At 43.8% G+C, this 20724-nt stretch overlaps 2 protein-coding genes across 2 annotated transcripts; both read right to left on the bottom strand.

The window, feature by feature from the left end:
* Positions 1-1394: 1394 nt before the first annotated feature.
* Positions 1395-9188, bottom strand: xk (X-linked Kx blood group (McLeod syndrome)). The gene is made up of 3 exons (XM_079731774.1): positions 8840-9188; positions 6348-6610; positions 1395-3636 (listed from the first exon to the last, which is right to left on the bottom strand). The coding sequence occupies exons 1-3, from the start codon at positions 9082-9084 to the stop codon at positions 2702-2704; spliced, it is 1443 nt and encodes a 480-aa protein (XP_079587900.1). The 5' UTR covers positions 9085-9188; the 3' UTR covers positions 1395-2701.
* A 1128-nt stretch (positions 9189-10316) lies between these two features.
* LOC307072404 (lanC-like protein 3) lies at positions 10317-13399 on the bottom strand (the record flags this gene model as incomplete). The annotated part of the gene is made up of 5 exons (XM_079731690.1): positions 10317-10476; positions 10901-11108; positions 11237-11434; positions 12642-12765; positions 12866-13399. 5 exons carry the CDS (start codon positions 13397-13399, stop codon positions 10317-10319), a joined length of 1224 nt encoding a protein of 407 aa, XP_079587816.1.
* Between the last annotated feature and the right edge of the window lie 7325 nt (positions 13400-20724).

Here is a 20724-nt window from a genome sequence, read left to right as displayed (position 1 = left end):
GGATGTATGACGGGAACGTCTGTTCTCAAGTGTCTGTCTGGGGATGGTTAGGTGTCATACCTGTGGATGAGCTCTCCTCTTTTCTATGTGCTGTTGTAATGCCACACAGAGGGGAAATATGGAAATGTCAGCAAACCCAAGGCTCAAGTATTGAAGTAGAAAGGAACATGATGTCCTTCCCCAGACAGGTCGTGTAATAGGCTCATTTAGCAGGTTTGCTATTAGCTGTTGTCATCTTGACCGCTTGATTACCGCAGACAGATGTGATGTGTGGGCCAAGGGAAAGCCAGATCCTGAACTGGATCAAATAATGGTAAAAACACAAGAGTTTTTGTAGATATCCCCATTCTCTTTATGTCTTTGCAACTTGCATAGGCCTACTTCCATGGCTAATGAGCCATGTGGGGACTGCATATCTCAGACTGTGTACTATTTTCAAGAGAAAAAAAATAGTGTTTGACTATGTAACGTCAGAATGTTGGGCAACAAGAGATAGCGACGATAACCACTATGGAACTGTCGATCAAATAAAGTGATTGGTGATCCACAGGAAGTGTACTGTGGAGGAAGGACTTCCTGACATTATAAAGCTCTCATCTCAACCTCGCTGACCTGATCTCCCCTTTCTCCATCCAGAAGACAGAGGAAGAATAACCTCAATTATACCCTTCATATATTATGAATACAATATCCGTTTTCAATTAGCTCTATTTAACACGTGTTATTGGAATATTCATTTTGGAAACATTTAATGTGATCTACATTTAATATCCATTGTTCCATTTGCATTCTTCCTTCAGTATCATTTCCAGGGATCATGTTTCTCTCCACTGTAATGCAGAGCTGACATACAGAGGAGGATCGAATTTCCAGTTGTCTGTTGTCGCAGCAGCTGGATTGTCACAATATGCTGAATTGCCCAAGGTAATCAAAAAACTAAACCAACACTATAGGCCTACCTGTAGCACTTACCTTCGCACTACTCGCCCAGTAAATAGTTGAAGGGCTTTTCCTGGATTTCGTAGATACATATTGTTTTGTTTACATTTACATTTACATTTAGGGCATTTAGCAGACGCTTTTATCCAAAGCGACTTACAATAAGTGCATTTGTTATAATAAGTACATTTGTCATAAGAAGTGAAACAATATATCGCTGTCGGTACAGTAAAGATGTTCATAGAACCAAGTGCAAGTATTACAATCGCTAGGCTTACCCATGTTTGATGTAACCTTGTAGGTCTTATTTAACCAAAGCTCGAGCTTGTTTTGTGCTTTACACAAACCAGTTAGTAGAAGCCTACCAGTGGAATCCAGAACGCCACTAGAGGGAAGCAAAGAACTGTCAGAATAAGCTGCTGCGCTTCAATAAAGGCCACAAACATTTGTTTCATCATAGGAATATAAATTTACTTGATTTGCATCGTAAAATATTTTTTTGTACTATTTCTTGAACATTGTGCATATAACCAAGTTATTCTTTCACATTTAGATTGGCTTCAATTTTTTTCACATTGATATAAACAAAAAGGTGCATTCACTGTACTGTACAATTGAGAAAAAGGTGCAAAAGTTGTAATTCACATAAATTGCATGATCAAAATTGATTAAATGTACTTGTGTTAACAACTTCAATTATAATATTAACACACTTCTGTGTGTATCCAGTGTTAATATCCTATATCCAAACAAAATGAGCATTTGATTAATATTTCTGTGAAAAAACATGCAGACACTATGACACACAGACATGCAGAAAGAGAGGCAGACTGACAGAACACGGAATAAACCACCAGAAACTAACGAACACAACATTTTACATCGACGGTTGCTGGCTGATAAGGCTCTTCAACGGAAACCGAATTCACCCTTTATCAACGTGCCCTCTCGTTGCACATGGAGATGTGCATGCCGCCGCGACAGAGTGCACTCGATCAGGAAACCTGCGTACGATTAGGGCTTGAGCCCTCAACAGCCGACAGCTTATTGGTAGCATCGTTAGCCACAACACAACATCACAAAAGCAGCCATTGATAAAGCTTTTCTCAAAGGAGTAAAAAAAACCTGCATAAAGCCATGAAACTTTACAAAAGAACGCACCTATATAAAGAGTGTTTCCTGGAGGATTAAGTGGTAGAAAGGTGAGTCTTCAAGGCTCTTTGCATGCACGGCCAATGCCAACATGTTAAAGCCTGCTAGATACAATCATTCCAATACAATGGCCCCTTGTGATTAGAGATATAGCTTACTATAGAGATATAGCAGCATATAGATATAGATACTGCTATGTGTGCTCAACATGTTGTCAGTCCAGTGAGAGTTGTAATAGTGGACGAGGGAATGGTGTTTGTGTGTTCGTAGCTGCACAGAACTCTAGCAAGGTGAATGTCTGGGTGGAATGGTTACAGCCATAGTGTATCGGAGTGAAGTTCGTCCTTAAAAGTGAAGTTAGCAGGAAAACATGGTTGTGTTTGCAGCCACTTTCTGGTTTTACGTTAAGGACAAATGATTGATCAACTGCGGTGTTGAAAATGCCACTGATAATAAGTCTGATAATGGCCATAATAAGAAGTGTAAACTAAACGTATAAGACTGAAGGATCCCTATGGCACTTCAAGGGTTAAGAAAGTAATCCAAACTTCGATGGGTTCGCCTGTGCAATTGGATTCCTCTGAATGGCACATACAAATAAGTCAACTCCTCAAGGTTTCTGCAATCCTTGACGAGTTGCAATTGCAACGGTGTGGCCGATGGCACCGTATGTCTCAATTCCTACACCGGGAGCCAACTCATTAGGAACGTCATATGTGGAGTCGTCAAGCAGGTCGAAAGTCGTGTCGTTGGGTGTCCCATACCCAGAATGATCAGACGTCTCTCTGCTTGCGTCAGGGCTTTTCAGTCCCTTCTCGGGGCTTTCTACCAGCCTGTTCTCTGGCGAGCGAGCATTGCAGGACAGGCAGAGGAGCATGGAGCAGTCCCAAAGACCCTGGGTCATGCTTGAGGAAAACAACCGCCGGCAGGGGTGACAGAAGCGATAGAAGACCAGCATGAAGAAGATGCCGATGGCGTAGGCCACCAGCAGCTGCAGCAGGAGCAGCGGTGCGCAGACGTAGGTGTAGAAGTCCGTCTTGTGCAGGTACCAGAGCGACAGCAGCAGGGCGTTCTCCAGGAAGCGCAGCAGGTAATACACGGCCATGCGGTACCAGTTGTGCGACTTGTTGATGAGGTCGGGGTCGCTGAGCTTCAGCTGCACCGCCGACCAGCAGAACATGTTGATGCCCGCGTAGAGGAAGGTGAGGAGGCAGAGCACGACGGTGGTGCCCAAACGGCTCAGGGTCTTCTCGATGTTCTCGGGGAACGGCGAGTGACTCAGCCAGAACAGAACCCAGGGGTAGAAGAAGAAGGCGAGGAAGTTGAGGGACACCACGGGCAGCACCCAGAGCTTGAGCACGGAGCTGAAGAGGACCAGCACCACGACGCGTGTGGCGATCTCAAAGCCGCGCCACATGAAGATGCTGAAGTACGCCATGGGGCTGATGTCCACTTCGTACTCCTCATATTTGATCTTGATGGCCAGGATGTTGCAGCGAAGGGCTCCGTAGACGATGGACAGCAGGGAGATGACCATCAGAGTGCCTGAGAGGGAGAGAGAGAAGGGTGGGGGCGATATGTGATATATATACGAGGACACAGGCAACCAAGGTGTGGAAGTCGGGGCTTAATCGATCAAAGTTAGGAAGCACACACAAGCGCAAAAACAAATGTCCCACAGAGCAGAGCGAACATTAAAAATAGATTTAACGTATATATATATATACATATATACACACACACATACATTCCATTATTTTATTTGCCCCCCCCCCCCCCCCCATTATAAGAGCAGATGTCCAAGTTTGACCCAGTCTAGACCTTAAAGGAGAAATCCGGTGTAAAATGGATCTCGGATACGTTTGGTATGATAACGAGTTGGAATGTTAGCTTGGGAGCAAAAAAGCGCACGCATTCTTAAATTATCTGTTTTTAGCCGATTCTACCGAAACACTAAACTTGGTACGATAGGGGCATGTCTCATGGTAAAAATTAAATTGCTATTTTAAACCACTTACAAGGCTAGAAGTAGCCCGACACTTCTTTGTGTTTTTTTAAGTATAATAAGGGTCTTAACACATAAAACGAGGCATTGATAACTTTGTAAGTGTACCGATTTTTTATTAAAAAGGACATTTTATACACACAAAACCATCAGTAGTTCACCTGTCTACGCCATTTTCTCTTTAGGACTTCATGGTAGATTGGCGAAAACAGAGCTTGTGAGAACTTGCATGTTGTTGACGGATGTCACAAGCTCTGTGTTCGCCAATCTACCTATCGAGTCTTAAAGACAAGATGGCGTCGAGGGGTGAACTACTGATGGTATTGTGTGTATAAAATGCCATCAGTGTCGGGCTATTTCTAGCCTTGTAAGTGGTTTAAAATAGCGATTTAGTTTTTAAAATGAGACATGCCCCTATCCAGCACTCGAGTTGAGGGGGGATGGGGGGGGGGATGGCATCCCCCTTTGGAATTAAAATTATCAAAATCATCCCCCTTCTGAAACAGCCATCCCCCCTTCCCATCCCCTGTTATTTTATTAATTAATGTGGAACTATTATCGCTATTTCATTATAGCGGTTTTCCTTTTTCAATTCGGCGCAACGTTACTTATCCCAGGGACAGATTTGACAGCGATACTGCATTCTCGGGCAGCATGCTATTGCGCAAGCACGCAGGCACGCTTGCGGCGTAATAGTGCCTTAATGAGCTCTCATTCCACACCGTACGAGGCAGACACTGGTAGCGCGAAGCTGTCTCTGCATCTCAGACATCGCTTCCACAGGCAACTCTGTCCCCTTTTCTCCCTTTCATTCCAACCCGTGAGCAACGCTAGTCTCCCTTCTCTGCCGAATGCATTTTTGAATCAGTTTTTAAAATCCTTAAATGTGATGCATGCCTCCGAATCGTGTGGTGCGTCCAATCAGCTGCGTTTTTGGGGATAAATATATAATATTATAATAATAATAATTATTATTATTATTATCACACGTTGGTCTCCCACCATATGCGCTGTCATCAGCACAAATGATCTGTCTAAAAGTTAAAATCCACCATCCCCCCTGGCTTTTTTTTTTACAACTCGACCACTGCCCCTATCGTTCCAAGTTTATAGCGTTTTGGTAGAATCGGCTAAAAACAGCCAACTTAAGAATGCGTCTATATGCGCTTTTTTGCTCCCAAACAAACATTCCAACTCGTTATCCTACTAAACATAGCCCAGATCATTTTTTACACCGGATTTCTCCTTTAAGTAAAACCAGTTGGACTCCCTCAGATAAATAGGAACTGGACAGCTAAAATACCCAAACCGCCTAAACATGCTGATCAAATATACGTTCATGATGACCAATTAAATGACCAAATTAAAAAATAAATCCTCCAGATCATTAATTCGTCCGTAACATCATAGCATTTAGACTCATGAAAAGCACCAGCAGCTTTTTTTCCCAATATTGCACTTCATGCGCCCACGCCTCTGGGGGACAGACTGGGAGTGAGAGAGCTGTGATGGCTGCCATCCCTGTGGCAAAAAAAAACAAGACGATAACTGAGACTTTGCGATAAGACACTCGCGCTCCATTTCTATCGCTGTCTCTATCTCTGTCTGACACAAACACACAAAGTGTGAAACACATAATCATCGAGGCTGCCACAGACTTGAAATTCCAGCTTCTCCAAAGATAGATGCAAACTAAGTGTGTCGTTTGGCAGGGCGAGGAAAGGGCTTTTGGAGGTAGAGGGGTTGGTGGGGCGGAGGCCAGTGGAAGACATACTTTCTTGGCAGCCTGTAGGCATCCATTATTATCTGCACACACACCTTGAGTGAACTGCAGATGAGAGCTGTAATTGTGTACGATTTACAATATACAAGCCGGCACCGAAATTCATGAAAAGCATGAAGAGGAAGCTCGGGCTAAAACTGCTTCCCTGTTTAATACTTTTAAGATCTTGCCAATGCAAATCGAGGTTCTGAACTGCCTACAGGCATCACTGTATTAACGCACACACAAAAACCTATTCAAACATAATTACGTGGGCAAATAGGGAGGCGACATCAAAACGTAGAGGGATCAGTCTCATTGCACGACTATCATTGTCAACAATTAACTGAAGAAAGCAAAATAACAAGGGAAGCAGATTAGCAGGAGAAGAAAGTAGAAAGGGCGAGGTTGAACCGGGAAGCAGAGACAATGGAAGGTGGTATAAACATTAGGGCGAACATTAAGACATCCACAGAGAGGTCGGCTCACCTCTCCCCACGGACATCCCTCGCTGCAGGACGCATATGTAGAGCTGCAACGTGAGCTGGGGGGCGGAGCCCAGGAAGGCCTGGATGACGGAGGTGCGGGCGAAGGCTGCTCTGTGGGTGAAGAGTTTGCCCTCCGCCTGCCCCACGTGGCGCTCCACCTCCTCCGCCTGCCCCCCGCGGGGGATCTGCTTCTTCTTGGTGATGCTGACGTAGGGCTCCTCCACGACGCCCACGCTGCCATAGATGCAGAAGGCCTCCAAACACCTGCGGTCCCAGAGGCACCATGGGAGATGGAGTTTAGCTTGGCACACAATGAGCAGCATTGTTTTTCTCCTTTTGTTGCGCTAATCAATGAGGCTGCTGAACCATACAATGCGACTTTTCAGAGATACACACACACACACACACACACACAGATATTTCCCCAACGAATGCTCATAGTCTAAACAGGGGATTCTATGTCTTAAACCCACAATGGATAAAGAAGTCATGACAACCAACCAAACTAGCAGCAGTAACTTAAAAAAAACATTACCAAAGGCTATAAAGTAGAACCAAATAGAAGCAAATAGCTTTTTATTAAAAGGCTTCACCTCTGGAGAGCGATAGCTAAAAGGTTTTCCATGCGCGAACGCAGAACGGAAAGCACTACAGTGGCTTATGCGGGCGGAAAGCCAAGATCTGAGGAATTGTTGTCAGGGGAATGTGGAGGTTCTGATCCACAGCCCCAATAAAACACAGCAAGGGAGGGATTTTAGGAACAGGGACGGGGTGCGGGACAGACTGTTGAGCAAAGTGAACTACATAGAGAAGTATTGTGACAGTAGTTCTGGCTTTACTGAGCGAGACTGCAAATTAGATCTCCAAACACGGATGTAACACTTACAATTGTTTGTCAAGATAGGATCAACCAGCTGGTTGATTAAAATAGCCAAAAAGCCTCCAAACCAAGGGGAGTTTCAGTTATGTATATGTGAGTGAGTGAGTGAGTAAGAGTATGAGTGAGTGAGTGAATGAGTGAGTGGCTTTTAATACAGTGTAGACAGCAGAACCAATGTTGGAGTAGTCCCGAGCATGACCCACAAAGGACACCTTACATTAGTATCAAAATATGTGAAATACACTGATGGCCCGGGCCCAAGGGTGGACATCGCAGTGGGGAAGTTCATGTTTAAGGGACATCACTTGTGAACTCTGTAAACAGGAAGTCTGACTTGCCAAGAGACGGACGTTCCCCTACACAGTTGTGTTTTGAAAGATAAGGAACCGCTAGCGACACACGTGCTATTCTTAGATTGGGGGGGGGGGGGGGGGGGGGGGGGGGGGGGGAGCCAACAGGGAGACGATCCACCACACTAATCGTTACATTGCACGCATGAATGGAGAGATGGGGTCGGCCCAGCCAGGTCCCCATGAAAACACAGAGAGGGCCAATGTGAACAAGAACCCCTAAAGAATATCTTACTTGAATAAATAAAATATAAAAATGGTGATGTTCATACGATAATTAGCTGTGTGAACTTGAGTCATGTACTTTTGATGGCTGGATGCCTTGATGTATTTTATCATTTATTGGGTAGATGTTTACCTTCCGTGGCAGATTCTCATGAATAAATATGCTTATGAAAAGCATGTTTCACAGTTTGGCACTATGACTTCCACTTTAAATATGTACAGTCCATGAATGTACAATATATGTATACATACATTACATGAAGGCCTACTGTACACGAACTGTGAGAACCTCTCTATGTTGGCTTAGACTCAGATTCCGATGGAGCATATGGTCAAGCCAGTTCTGTGCTTATTTAGGGAAGGATCAGGTCTAGTATAGAACGGGTTTTACTGTCCTGAGCCGGACAAATAGTCCGAGGTTTAGCCGTCGGCTTACACCCACTGTTGGTTCGTTTTATCTTACACTGGGCTTGATGGCTGGGACCATGGGAACCATGTGAGCCATAGAGCAGCGATGAAGAAATTAAGAGATAATCAAGGAAGGCGCTCAGATCGGTTGTGAGTTGTGATTAACACCGCAGGCAACTCTGTCGACATACTGGGGCTCAAATGAATCAATGAGATCGACTTACAAGTGGCGTTTATTTTAAGAGTAGGTTTTTATGTATTCATGAATTGGACCTAGCAATCTAATTGTAAGGGTTGTGGTTGTGGTTGAGCGAGGCTGACGGGTTGGGTTGTAATATTGAACTGCCATTCATACTTCGACACAGTATTGATAAGACTATTATTAAAAAGAAAGGCACGGCTGAACAATATCCCAGTGAAACGATACCAACGGTTGTGCAATGCATTCACAAGCAAACACCAAAGGAATGTCTCTGGATAACATCTGTTTTCGATTATATCGACTATTTACTCGAAGGCGCAGACAGTTAGGCATAGACAGTCAGTGGTAGCCTACTGCAGCACTTATGATTTATGTGCACAAAGACGATATAGACAAGAGTGAAATATATGGCAGAGTAGCCTACTAACCTAACGATGGGTCCAAGCTGAAGAAGGTGTAGAAACAGCACAAGTGGTCTGTCCCTGTTAAGGTCCCGATGGATGAACGTGAGGGTCAGTTGTACGAGCACAGACGCGAGAAGCGTAAACAGGAGAGTGAGTCCTTGCCAGATTTGATCACCGGCTGAGCGATATGTGGAGCTGAGGTAGAGAGCTGCCGTGGTCTCGGCCGTGAAGAGAGACACAGAGACAAATATGGAACTGGGGAAACGCATTCTCAATCACTCCGCCATCGGTGAAATCAGTGCGCTGCTTTCCTCGACACAAGGAGATCCATAACACCAAGCATTCGGCAGAAGATACGATGGTGTTGTGCTGGCCTCACGCCGCAGCACACAACAGGATGTTTTCTCAGACCTGCAGTTTCACGGATGGCCTATGGGGGTCGCAGTGCGCCTATGGGGTACCAATGCGCCCATTGCGCACGTGTGGATGTATGTGTACACACAACCACGCACACACACCAGAGCGCACGCACGCACACACACACACACACACACGCACACACACACACACACACACACACACACAAACTATTTATTTAACATTTAAATGCAACTGATTGAAGCAAATACATTCACAACACCGAATTTATTCATCTTAATTATGTAAGAAACTTTTCTTAACACCTCAAAAAAAAAGCACATGTTTAGGATATAAATAACCTATGCTATTTCTGACTATGCACACAGCAGGCCCGATTGCCATTGAGAAACTGTTATAGAAGCAGGTTCGCAATCATAACTTTCCAAACGCCAACTAGTATTAAAAAAACAATACATATCCCGGCTGGAAATTAAATATGTTATACATCATTCTCTTCTGTAGCAGAGGACCTGGGCAGTTTCAGACCCTCCCCAGAGGGCTACTGTCTTAGGGAAAGGGGAGCACAGTAGCACCCCCTCTGTTAGGCACAGTGACCTTACACCAGAGATGGGAAATATTTACGCAAAGGCCAGAGATTCCCGCATTTTTGCCAAGCAGATATATACATAAGGGTCACTGCTTTCTCGTGACCGGTTCATGCCAGGCAAAAGGTTAACAGCAAAGAGTAACTAGATAATAAGGTTCATTTAACGGTCAGTAACGGTGCAATATCTGTTAACAAGTTTAGTTTGAATTTAACGCTACAAATCCGCCTGGAGTAAGTATGTTGTTTCTCTTGACTCTGTATTACTAATTATTATACTTAGTAATAATAATACTTCATAATGATAATGGCCTGTATTACATAACAGGCCATCTGGAATAATGGACTGTATTCTTATTCACTGTATTTATTTAATTGATAGAATATGGTATGATTGTTTTTGTATGAAATTATATATTTTTAACTATATACATTATGTATTTATAACGTTCCTAAATATTTCATGCACTCTATTACAGGAAGAAAAAACACAAATGGGTGGAGTCTGTTAACTGAATGTCAGATGATTTGGGCCATTTACACAAAGATGCTGAAAAGCGGGAATTCTGATTGGTCAGGCTGCAGGAGATCCACCAGGAAACAGACGGTACCCGATAACCCCTCAAACAGGCTGTAACTACGGGTTACCGAGCACGAGCCTGCCTTAAACTCCTTCGAGAACAGGAATTCAGCAAACCTTGAAGGAGAAAACACAGTTTTAGAGACACATCTAATATGAACTATAGTGTTAAAGGTGCTGTAGTTCCGTTTTAACAGCAACATTTGAGTGTAATTTATTAGAAATATCTGAGTAAATGAAATTTCCTGATAATATTCATTAAAGTAAGGGAATCTCCTCCCAGATTGGTTCAAGGAATAAATCTTGCCTCTCAATCACAGGAGAAACGTAAGGAGGGAGGGAGCAGCGAGGGAGAAGATGTATTTTGGGATGCTTAGTTTCCAAATCTTTCTCTCTTTGGCCCTCATTCCCTTCTGCTCTCTCTCTGTACAACTCTCATATCTCCCTGACAGTGTCTTTTTCTTAAATCTTAAAATCAGTGGAAAACAGGTAATTTCAGTGGAGAGCATTGTGCAACTTTACTGAATCCCATGTGCCTTGCCTCTGAGCGCGGTAGATGTATTTGGAGTTCCCAGTGAGCCGGTAGAGCATGAGGAAGACGTAGGCGCTGCCGGCCACTCCGTGACAAATCCCTGGTCCCTTCTTCAGCAGCCCCTTCTGCCACACCAGCTCTCCGCTGCGGATGCACGTGTCCAGGTACTGGGGCTTGTTGTTGATCAGATAGGCTTTAGCAAACAGGTACGCCACGCCTGGACGGAGAGGTAATCCGTTACGGACTTCCCCACACACACTATGGCAAGTGATTTATGTGTTTTGCCCAATATACAATTAATTATAATCATTTATATAGTGCCTTTGAATAATGTGTGTGTGTTACCTGGAGCGCCGTGGCACCAGTGCACCAGATGGTTCTCCCTCTGGATGATGGCTCCCAGCTCGGCGGGCCAGTTGCAGTTCTGCTCCTGGGTCATGAGGAAGTCCACGCTCTGCCACACCAGGTCTCTCTCAGGCCGGCTGAGCACCTCGTGGTGGCTCAGCAGCATCTGGAGCACAGCGGAGAGGCCATGCGCTGCACCTATCGGGAGACACCACCCGGGGCGGGCTGGGAGTTGAGGTTCCCTCATTCCCACACGTACTCGCCTCATGAACCTGGACACCCTGGTCTTAACTGGGGTGCTTCGAATGAGCAGTATTAGCGAGATAGAGCTCTGTTACATGCTTTAGATATTGTTTTGTCAGATTCTTTGTTACAAATATCCATACTCATTCTCCTTGTCTTTTTTTATTTATTATTGTTGTCCTGTCCTGATTCATCTTGCTCCGGGGATTGTTTACGTGCGTACGCAGCTCATAGGGAGTAATAGAATGTAAAATGTCTGGCCACCAGGATAATGCAACAATTCATCCAGAAGGACAAGATGCCAGAAGGACAAGAGGCGGAATCCATGAGCATTCAACCGGTTATTCTGTGGAACAATAGCTTGCTATAAACTTGCTGTATTCGGTTGTATCTATTCCCACTTTTGGGATAGACCATTGTTTGGCATTATCTCCACAGAAATTAATTGAGCCTGCTGTTGAGTAAATAAAGAGCTACATAACCCACCTCCACTCGAAAAGGAAAGTAAAGAAAGGGATTAAAAACTGACAAACAAACTGCAAACAGAAGAATGTACTGTATATGGGAATAACAATAAGGAAGTAATGATGCAGATTTGAGATTAAATACCATGATTGTGTTGAAATTTGCATGCTGATTAAATAAGAAACCTTTGCTAAACATTGTTATTTCTTTACAGGCAGGTATGCAATTTTGTAATAAAAAGTATTAGTAATTAAAGTAATATATACATCAACATCACATTATGTATTATTATCAACATTAATTTTAAGGATTGTATATTTGTTTTCACTTCCTCTATGTTGTCATTTAAACTGTTGCTGCATCCATGCACAGGTTAGTTTGGGAAATTGGAGCTATGCTTACAATAGACCTTATGTTGTTGCGATCGTTACAGAGCTCCAATTCTGATGACTGTCCACATCTGATGCTATCAAGGAAAATTTAAGTTAGATTCAAACCACGAAATGGACCGTTCCCATAGCCACATATCTCCTCTTAAAAATGTCATGTGTATGTCAATTTATGTGCAGCCAAATTCTCATTCAGATAGAAGGCCTATACAAAATAACAAGAAAACAGTTAATAAAATGCTTATAAAGACTAAGCTAATAATGGTGCAATTTGAAGCCAGCATGTATCGTAAAAGCAGCTGACTTACCTAGGTATTCTGTTCCATAATATGAGTACATGAGTGGAAAGGGTTTTCTCTTTTTCTTTGCATATTGTTTTCCAGAATCAATGATGGCGTGGCATATAGCTTTAATTTGTTCCTTTCTAAGAATCTGGAGGTGAGAAGAATGTAGAGAAATCATTAGAATCAATGGACCTTGGAAACTCAAAATAAAGCAAAAAAAAAGAAAATGTGCTGATTTGAGAGCTCACCTCGAAGCCAAGCTTCTGTTTGAGAACGAGGGCAGCACACAGGTAACCCGCCCGGCCTGCGAACAGTTCATCTGAGCCACACTCAAGGAAATTAATGGGCGCGCAAACCTCCCACAGGTTACAAAATTTGGCCAGGGGTTTAACAAACTCAGCCAGTCCCATGGCTTTATAGATCATCGCCGCCACCGCGTAAATCCCAGTCCCGCCGAGAAGAAAGGCGGCCCGCGTGTTTACGTCTCGGTCGGCGTCCACGTGTCTGACGGAGGCGTCGATGATTCGCTTCGCTGTCTCGAGATACGCATCTCTCTGCTCGGAAAACAACGCGCATTCAGCGACATGGAATAACATGTACGCCACTCCCGCAGGGCCGTCGTACAGCCCGCCGTCGTAGTCGCCAGGGTCGAGAGGAACCTGTTTCAGGATGATATCCACGGTGGCAGTGACCGTGGACACGATGGCCGCGGTGCCTCGGCTTGAGTGCAGCGCACCCTTGTAGTCGGAGAAGGGGTTGAGAAAACATAGGTTGTTTTCCATCACCGTCAACAAGACACCACGATGGCTCCCCCGCAAATGTTGCAATATTCGCTCTAGTGGAAGGATAAACTTATAGGTTCCTTCCTTATCCAATCCCGTCGCTCCTGATTGGGTGTTTCGATGGCACTTAAAGGGCACCCAGAAATAAATTGCATTACCTCCTCATGAATTGCTTTTGATCCATTAATCCATGATTATAATATATGTTGCTGAATAGTTCCACATTGACATTTAAAGAATACATCAGAATAACCATAGCATATTGGCCTATATGTCGAGTAGAGTCATAGCCTATGAACCCAATTACCTTAGCATGCTACCTGCTGCAAAAGCCTACCTCATAAAGACTAGTTACTTTGATATTAATCTAAAACTATTTTTGTTTCACCACCTGTGCATACACATTTTATTGAAACAGTGTCGCCAGCCAGTAGATGGTGTCAGACGGTCTCCAGTAGCTCTCCTTGGTGCTGAATCCAGGGGCGGAGCAGCGAAACGCCCCAGCCACTTTACCTCCTTAACCCATTTCTGCCGGCTGCTGCGCGGCGCAACATTGTATCTAGTAGATACAATGTTGCGCCGCGCAGCAGCCGGCACAAATGGGTTAAGGTGCGTTCACACCAAACTCGGAGGGACGACAAGATCCCATAAAAAGTGAACGTAGAGACGTGAATCGGGTGAATTATTCGCTAGGCTAAACCGGCGACAAGTTTTGATTTTTCGTGCCACACTTTCGCCCTGCACAGGCGAGGGCGTTCACGAGGATTTTTAGCGCGACTAATTCGCTCGAGTTGAAATATTTCAACTTTGCCTGATGACGCGTGATGACAGCCAATCAGCGTTCACTCCCTTGAGTGACGTAGCGTTCACGTCCTGCTCCAGATCAAACTGCTAAATGGAGGAAAAAGTCATTCTTTCGGTGTCCGCTCTTCCTGAGCTTTTCAATTTCACTCGATTACAAGGACCTGGCAGAAGGTGAGCAAAGAGGTCGAGCTAACTGGTACGTTTTTTAAATTGACTTTTCTTTAGAAGTTACTTTATTCCAGCTATCAATTGTACTTAACTATGAACCAAGCTAGTTAGTTAGCAGTTACCATTCAACAGTTCAGTTCGGATTACACAATGTAGGTTTTTTCTTGTCAGAGGACGTATGCTGTAAGAAGTGAAAGGTCCTGAGGGACACCTACCTCAGGGAGGGAAGGAAGGAGGCAGGAAAGAGGAGTGGGTCGGCAGCAGGGCCATTAAAGAAGTGGAAGTACTCTGCAATCCTGTCTTTCCTCGACCCATTTGTTACTCCGAGGGAGACCAGTAGCAATATGGGGCTGGGGGTCGAGGAAGACGGGATTAGAGAGTACTCAGTCGAGGACTAGGGTTCAGAGGCAGCAGCAGGGACAGCGAGTGACCTAGGAGGTTGGTCGATAAGTGAAGACACACGCACGCCCAATACACAGCATGACAAACTCATGATTTGTTCTATAGATTGACAACTACCTCTTGTCACCTCAGAAGATCTAACCTGTACAAGCTGTGAGCAGCCAGAGGCTGCTGCTGCCTCTGAACCCATTCCACCGCCACCAACTGCTGCTGCCACCCCTCCTCCTGTTGCCCCAGGTATGTCATTTAACGTGAGAGGAATTACATTTATTTTATGCTATCCTTCATTTATGTGGTCGTGAGGGTCCCTATGCGTGAATGGTATGTTATGAGTATGACTAGTTATGTACTCATAGCCTTTCATGTTGAATGTATTTTTGTCTGTTACCTGACCCAAAAATGTTGCTTCCATTTGAAACAGTGAGGACACAGGAAAGAAGGAGAGTTGGGGGAGGGAGAGGGAGAGTGAGATAGAGAAGTGCCTCCTGGAGGTGTTGAGGAGGCCTCCCCCACCTGCTCCAGCGCCTCCACCTCCTCCTCCAGCACCTCTCTGAGGACGAAAACATTTTTTTAAAGGGATACTTCCTCCCCTGCAACGATTGCCACCCCATGCCAAAGAACAAGTTCAATTTCAAATTCATAAATTATTGCATGACGCTAACAGCTACTGCTCAATTTGGACAATCAATTTGCACCATTCGGTGAATAGGTTCACTGGGGTAACAATCGTTGCAGGGAATGATCCAGGCCCATTTTTTTTTGTTCACACACACACACACACACACACACACACACACACACACACACACACACACACACACACACACACACACACACACACACACACACACACGCCCCAATAAATTATTATTTTTATTCAAAAAATGTGGCTTCATATTCTTTATTGAATGGCCATTTATGTTGCTTGAGGGAAATGTTGAAAATTATTTTTTTGTCACAGATTTTGGGGTCCAAGCAACTTTGCTTAAGGTATTTTTGTCAGTTATGTTGTGCCCTGCTCGTTGAAGAGCACAACCAAGAACCAGAGGTCCACACAGCGACAGTTAAATGTATGTTACATATGTTTAGTAACTCGAAAAAAAACACAAATCAGTATTCTGTAGTGTAGTGTGGTGTTTACAGTTAAACTAAACTATGAGTATGCAAACAAAGGCTAAAGGGCTAGAATAACAACCCCAAACAAAACCCAGTTGGGTGCCAGGCAGCACCAGCCTTCCAGGTGGGAGAGCGAGAGCGCCATGTTGGATTCCCCCCATCTTATGCAGGCTTCCGGCCAATCAGCTTCCCTGGAAGAAGAATAGAGGCCAGCAGAGGGGAAGCAAGACGGCGCAGGTCACAGTTACCGGATTTCAAAATATAAACAAACTTTAACATTAACAAACTTAGTTAATAATGGCATATTACTGTTGTATGTTAAGGAGACATGCTTCATTAAGCCAGAAGATCACAGTAAATATAGTAATTTCAGGAAGTTTGCTCAATAGTAATGTGTGGGTGGCTCTTAAAAGAGCCGTTTTGGGTGTGCTGGTGAACTACACGTTGTCTTGCCATGGGACGGTTCCCTCAGCAGAGAAGTAGGATGTGAACGCCTCCCGAATCCTGATTGCTTCCCTCACTGAGTTGTTGGCAGCAACTCTTCCCAGACCTGACAGTGGGTCCACCTCACCAGCTGGGATGTCCCCCCTCAATGCACTTGGGGGGGGTTGGTCCTCCACATGAAGTTGTGGAGAACACAGGTAGCCTTCACACACTTCGCCGCAACTTCTACATTGACCTTGAAGGCACGCCTGTAGACCCTCCACTAAGAAGAAAGGATCCCAAAGGCATTCTCAACAACCAGCCGAGCTCGGGACAGACGATAGTTGAAAACCCGGCGCTCTCTTGTCAGGTTTCGACCAGGGAATGGCCTCATGAGGTTTTTCTGAAGTGGAAAGGCCTCATCAGCCACAAAGACGAGGCTGTGGTCCTCGGTATTCAGCTCCTGTTAGTGGCAGATCAGCAGGCAGTTGGAGGGTGCCAGACTGAAGCGCTGCACCAAAAGCAGAGTTGGCCAGAATCCCACCATCGCTGGTTCTTCTGTAGCCACCGACATCAATCACCCGCAAACACATATTCCGCGTCTACAACCGCCAAGAGAACAAGAGAGAAAGTTCCCTAATAGTTGAAGAACTGGGATCCTGAGTGACCAGGGGCTTTGATGACCACATGCTTCCCATCCAATGCTCCACAGCAAAGAGGAAAATTCCACCACTCCTGGCGATGGTCCTGTAGGAGTCCCCAGTGGCTAGGTATCTGCATAATAAAAACAATGTAATTGTATTGTAGTGAAGTTGTAGTGAATATACTATAGGTATCATACAGTTACAATAATTCTGCCCTGTTTATTTATTTTAAAAAAACATTTACAAAAGGCAGGAGTCATATTTGATCAAAATAATGGATCTATTTATTGTATTTGACTACATACTATACTATTGTCGGCAGAGGATAATCAATCATTTCAATCTGTAATCTGCTATGTCCACTAAATGGAGCTGTCTACCATGGAAACGCCTGCTGGTTGAACCTGAAGTAAAATGTTTATGTTTCGATTTTGACACACAAATTATGAAACTACAACTCACCGGAGACAGATTGACAGGCGCTCCGAAGCTGAGATGGAGCGGCGTCCAACCGATAAATCCTAGCACGATCCTAGCAAGCAGGTCATCAAACTGGGCCGGAGTCAACCTCAAATAGTGCTGGAAGTGGTCGTCATCCAGACGGAGCTCCTGCAGAAGACTCTGTACGGCTCCGAATGATATCATGAATCCATAAACGAAGGCATTCCGACGTCTCTCCCTCTTCCATAAAAGGTAAAGACATGCAATGCTCGTTATTTCGGCCATGGTTGTGAATGAATTGTCAGAAGCACCGTTGGCGGACAAAAGTTGTCGCGCGACAAATTCGCCTGACAAAACTTGCACAGCGACGGATTATGATTTGTCGCGCGACAAAACTTCGGCGACAACGCGGTGTGAACGCATCTTAAATTATCCCGCAGAAATAATACTTTGAGATGACAGATAATTTAAAACCTTTGAACTGGCAATGAAGGACCTCTCTTCTTTAGTCCCTTTGTTAGGGTTGGTGATGGTAGGGTTCAACTGAGTCATGTTGCGCTGAATTCAACTCCTTAGCTAGCCCTTACTTATTAAGGGTTTTATTAGAGCTATAGTGCTGCATTTTTTGCACTTGAAGCAAAGACACCGAAGCATCCATATAATTTAGTGTTTCAACGTTGCATGTTATTGTTTGAGGAAATTAAAAAAAATCATGTATAATTATTCACTAAAGTTCCGTTCCTATTTTATTGTCCCACAATAACTCACTTTGCAGCAGGGCATGGAAATAGTAGTATAAGGGTTAGAGTACAGTGATAGATATACTAAAAGGTTAAGTGTGAGTTATAAAGTTTAAGGTTAGGGATTCCTATTGGAATTGAGGGGTTATTTTAAGGCTCTGGAGATTGGTATATGGGTTAGGGATCCTATTAGAGTCGGCCTATAAGGTTTGGTTTTTGGTTCTATAGTTTGCTATAGCGGGGTTAGGATTTATCATTAGAGTCAGGATATATGGTTAGGTTTTTTGATCAATACTTTGGTACTAGGGTAAGGGTTTACTACTATAGGGACATGTTTTAGGGTTTGGTAAGGGTTTCTATCTCTCCCTCTCTGTTGTTGCGTAATATGTCTTGCGACGCAAATTCATCCGATCACTCGAAAATCCTAGCCAATCAGATTGCTCGAAAATCCCAGCTAATCAGATATCTCAGATTAATCCCCCTAGCCAAACAGTTCCCAAAACACAACAACTTGAAGTGAATCTGCAGAAGAATGGGAGGGTTCTTGATGTTCGATGGGCTGCCAGCATGCTTCAGAACGGTGAAGGCTGAATGGAACATTCGGCTGCCTCTTAAAATGCCTGGGATTAGAAGGACAAGGCTATGTACAGGGGCCTGATGGAAGAAGTGGAGACACATGAGTGCCTGTGTGGTTAAGGATTCATGTATCATGCATCAGAGGAAATCGCAACTATTTTTCACCCACCTTGCAAGAAAGAGGAACGACACTCAAAAAAGCTGACGTTTAAGAGAGTTTGAGAAAAAAAATTTCAACTAATTACTTCAATTCTACTCCAGGTGAAAAAAGGCAGGCAGCTGCAGAGTGTAGTTTTGTGCACAACCAGGATTAGCACAGGTTCAAGTAGACATCCAAGTGCAACAGCAGAGAACAAAGCTCATTATGCAGACTTGCTTGATACATTGACACAAACGGTGCCCTTAGATGACCATTATGGGAAGGTTTGCATCAAACAACTGGCAACATTTCAGGCTTGACCCAAGGAGCGTGCTTGTGGGCTTCAGGGATAATAAAGAGGACTCCAGTATAATACCTGAAGATATGTCCCCGTTATTTAATATTCTCAGCCTCACCTGTGAGCAGTGCAGAATGTGAACGAGTTCAGTTTAATGAATATTATCATCAATCTGCTGAGGTGTAGTCTGCTTAATGTTTGTTTACCTGAATGGCCCTACGTTGTCAAAGTGGAAACCCAAAGGATATGGAAAGTCTGGACTGGGAACCACTGACACTCGGCCATGCCTCTGCAAGTTAGCACCTCAAGTAGAACAAGGGGCACTCTGGGTGGTGTTCTGATTCTTCTTATTATATTATTAGTAGGCAAGCTAGGTAGTGATGCGATTCATATTTTTTTATAATATTCAAGTTTAATAGTATTTTGTCTCATCTAAAGGCATTGTGGAATGTTCAAAATGGGCGACTGAGCAGTGGGGAGCGGGTGACCTCTGCTGGTTGTGTTTACACATAGCTAAGAATTATAAACATGACACTAAAATATAAATTAAATTATGATTAAAGAGTAATGGGGCAATACTACCCTTGGCTACATGTCAAAACGACTAGTTACCGTTATCTTAATCTGAAGTTACAAGTCACCAATGTGCTTGCATTGACAAAATGCTTCGTTCTCCCTAGCAACCAGTTATTATAGCTATGACTTATTTTATTTTTTTCGGTTAAGAAAATAACATTTTCCCACCTAGAATTTATTATTCTTTAGTTTGCTATCATAACATAGCTTACAACGCGTTACTTTTGACTATTTTAATTTTGACTTCTGACCCTTCCGCTTCCTGTGTGCCAACCGTTTTACGGTCTGTCCCAAACTAGAAAAGAGAAACGTAGTCAGAAAAAAACCCGGGGCCTCTACGGATTCTCTTTTTTTGCAGAGGAAAATTCCTTTCACATTTAATAAAGACTACTGGGGGCAGTTCATTTCAACTACAACATAAGTTGAGCCCCTTTTTATTTTGTCACGTGAATTGGGATTCAAGTGGCCTAAAAAATTCCCGCTGGCCAAGTCCGCCCTAAGTGATTCTCAATTTTGGCGACAACCTGATTGAAATCAATACAAGAACGCACGGATCGAAAGAGCGCTTTTTGTAGTCCAACTTCGAAAAACCTGTAGTTCCACGCTAGAGACGCTAGAGGTCAGCAATACTCGCCGTCGCGCAATGACGTCTGTTAGGAAAAGTTAAGTCGAATTCATTTTAAACAGTGCTGTATTTTCCTCTGTTCAAAAGGAAGCACCTTTTCATCTCTCCTTGACCCGATGACGTTTTCCACAAAGGTTAAGGAAAGGAGGCATAAAGGTTAGGAGATTTGACTATTCGTAGAGTCCCCCGGACTATTAAACACTACAATTTCGTTAAGAAATTCAATAAGCAAAATACTGGCATAGTTGAAACGCATAGAACCCCAAATGATGCCATGAGAATCATGTGATTTAATTATTTAATATTTTAGTTAATCAAATAAAAACCATACAAATTTGACTTAAAAATAAAAAAGAAAGAGACTCAAGAGGTG

Source organism: Pollachius pollachius (assembly GCF_949987615.1).
Source record: "Pollachius pollachius genome assembly, chromosome: 3".
NCBI lineage: Eukaryota > Metazoa > Chordata > Actinopteri > Gadiformes > Gadidae > Pollachius > Pollachius pollachius.
This window is presented reverse-complemented; position numbering and strand designations above follow the sequence as displayed.

Bases quoted from the DNA above. Each gene is read 5' to 3' on its own strand.
- xk (XM_079731774.1), bottom strand. From the start codon at position 9,084: ATGCGTTTCCCCAGTTCCATATTTGTCTCTGTGTCTCTCTTCACGGCC. The intron at 6,611-8,839 runs GTTAGTAGGCTA...CTGGGACCGCAG, and splicing joins CAGCTTGGACCCATCGTTAG to GTGTTTGGAGGCCTTCTGCA. The intron at 3,637-6,347 runs GTGAGCCGACCT...TCTCCCTCTCAG, and splicing joins AGGGATGTCCGTGGGGAGAG to GCACTCTGATGGTCATCTCC.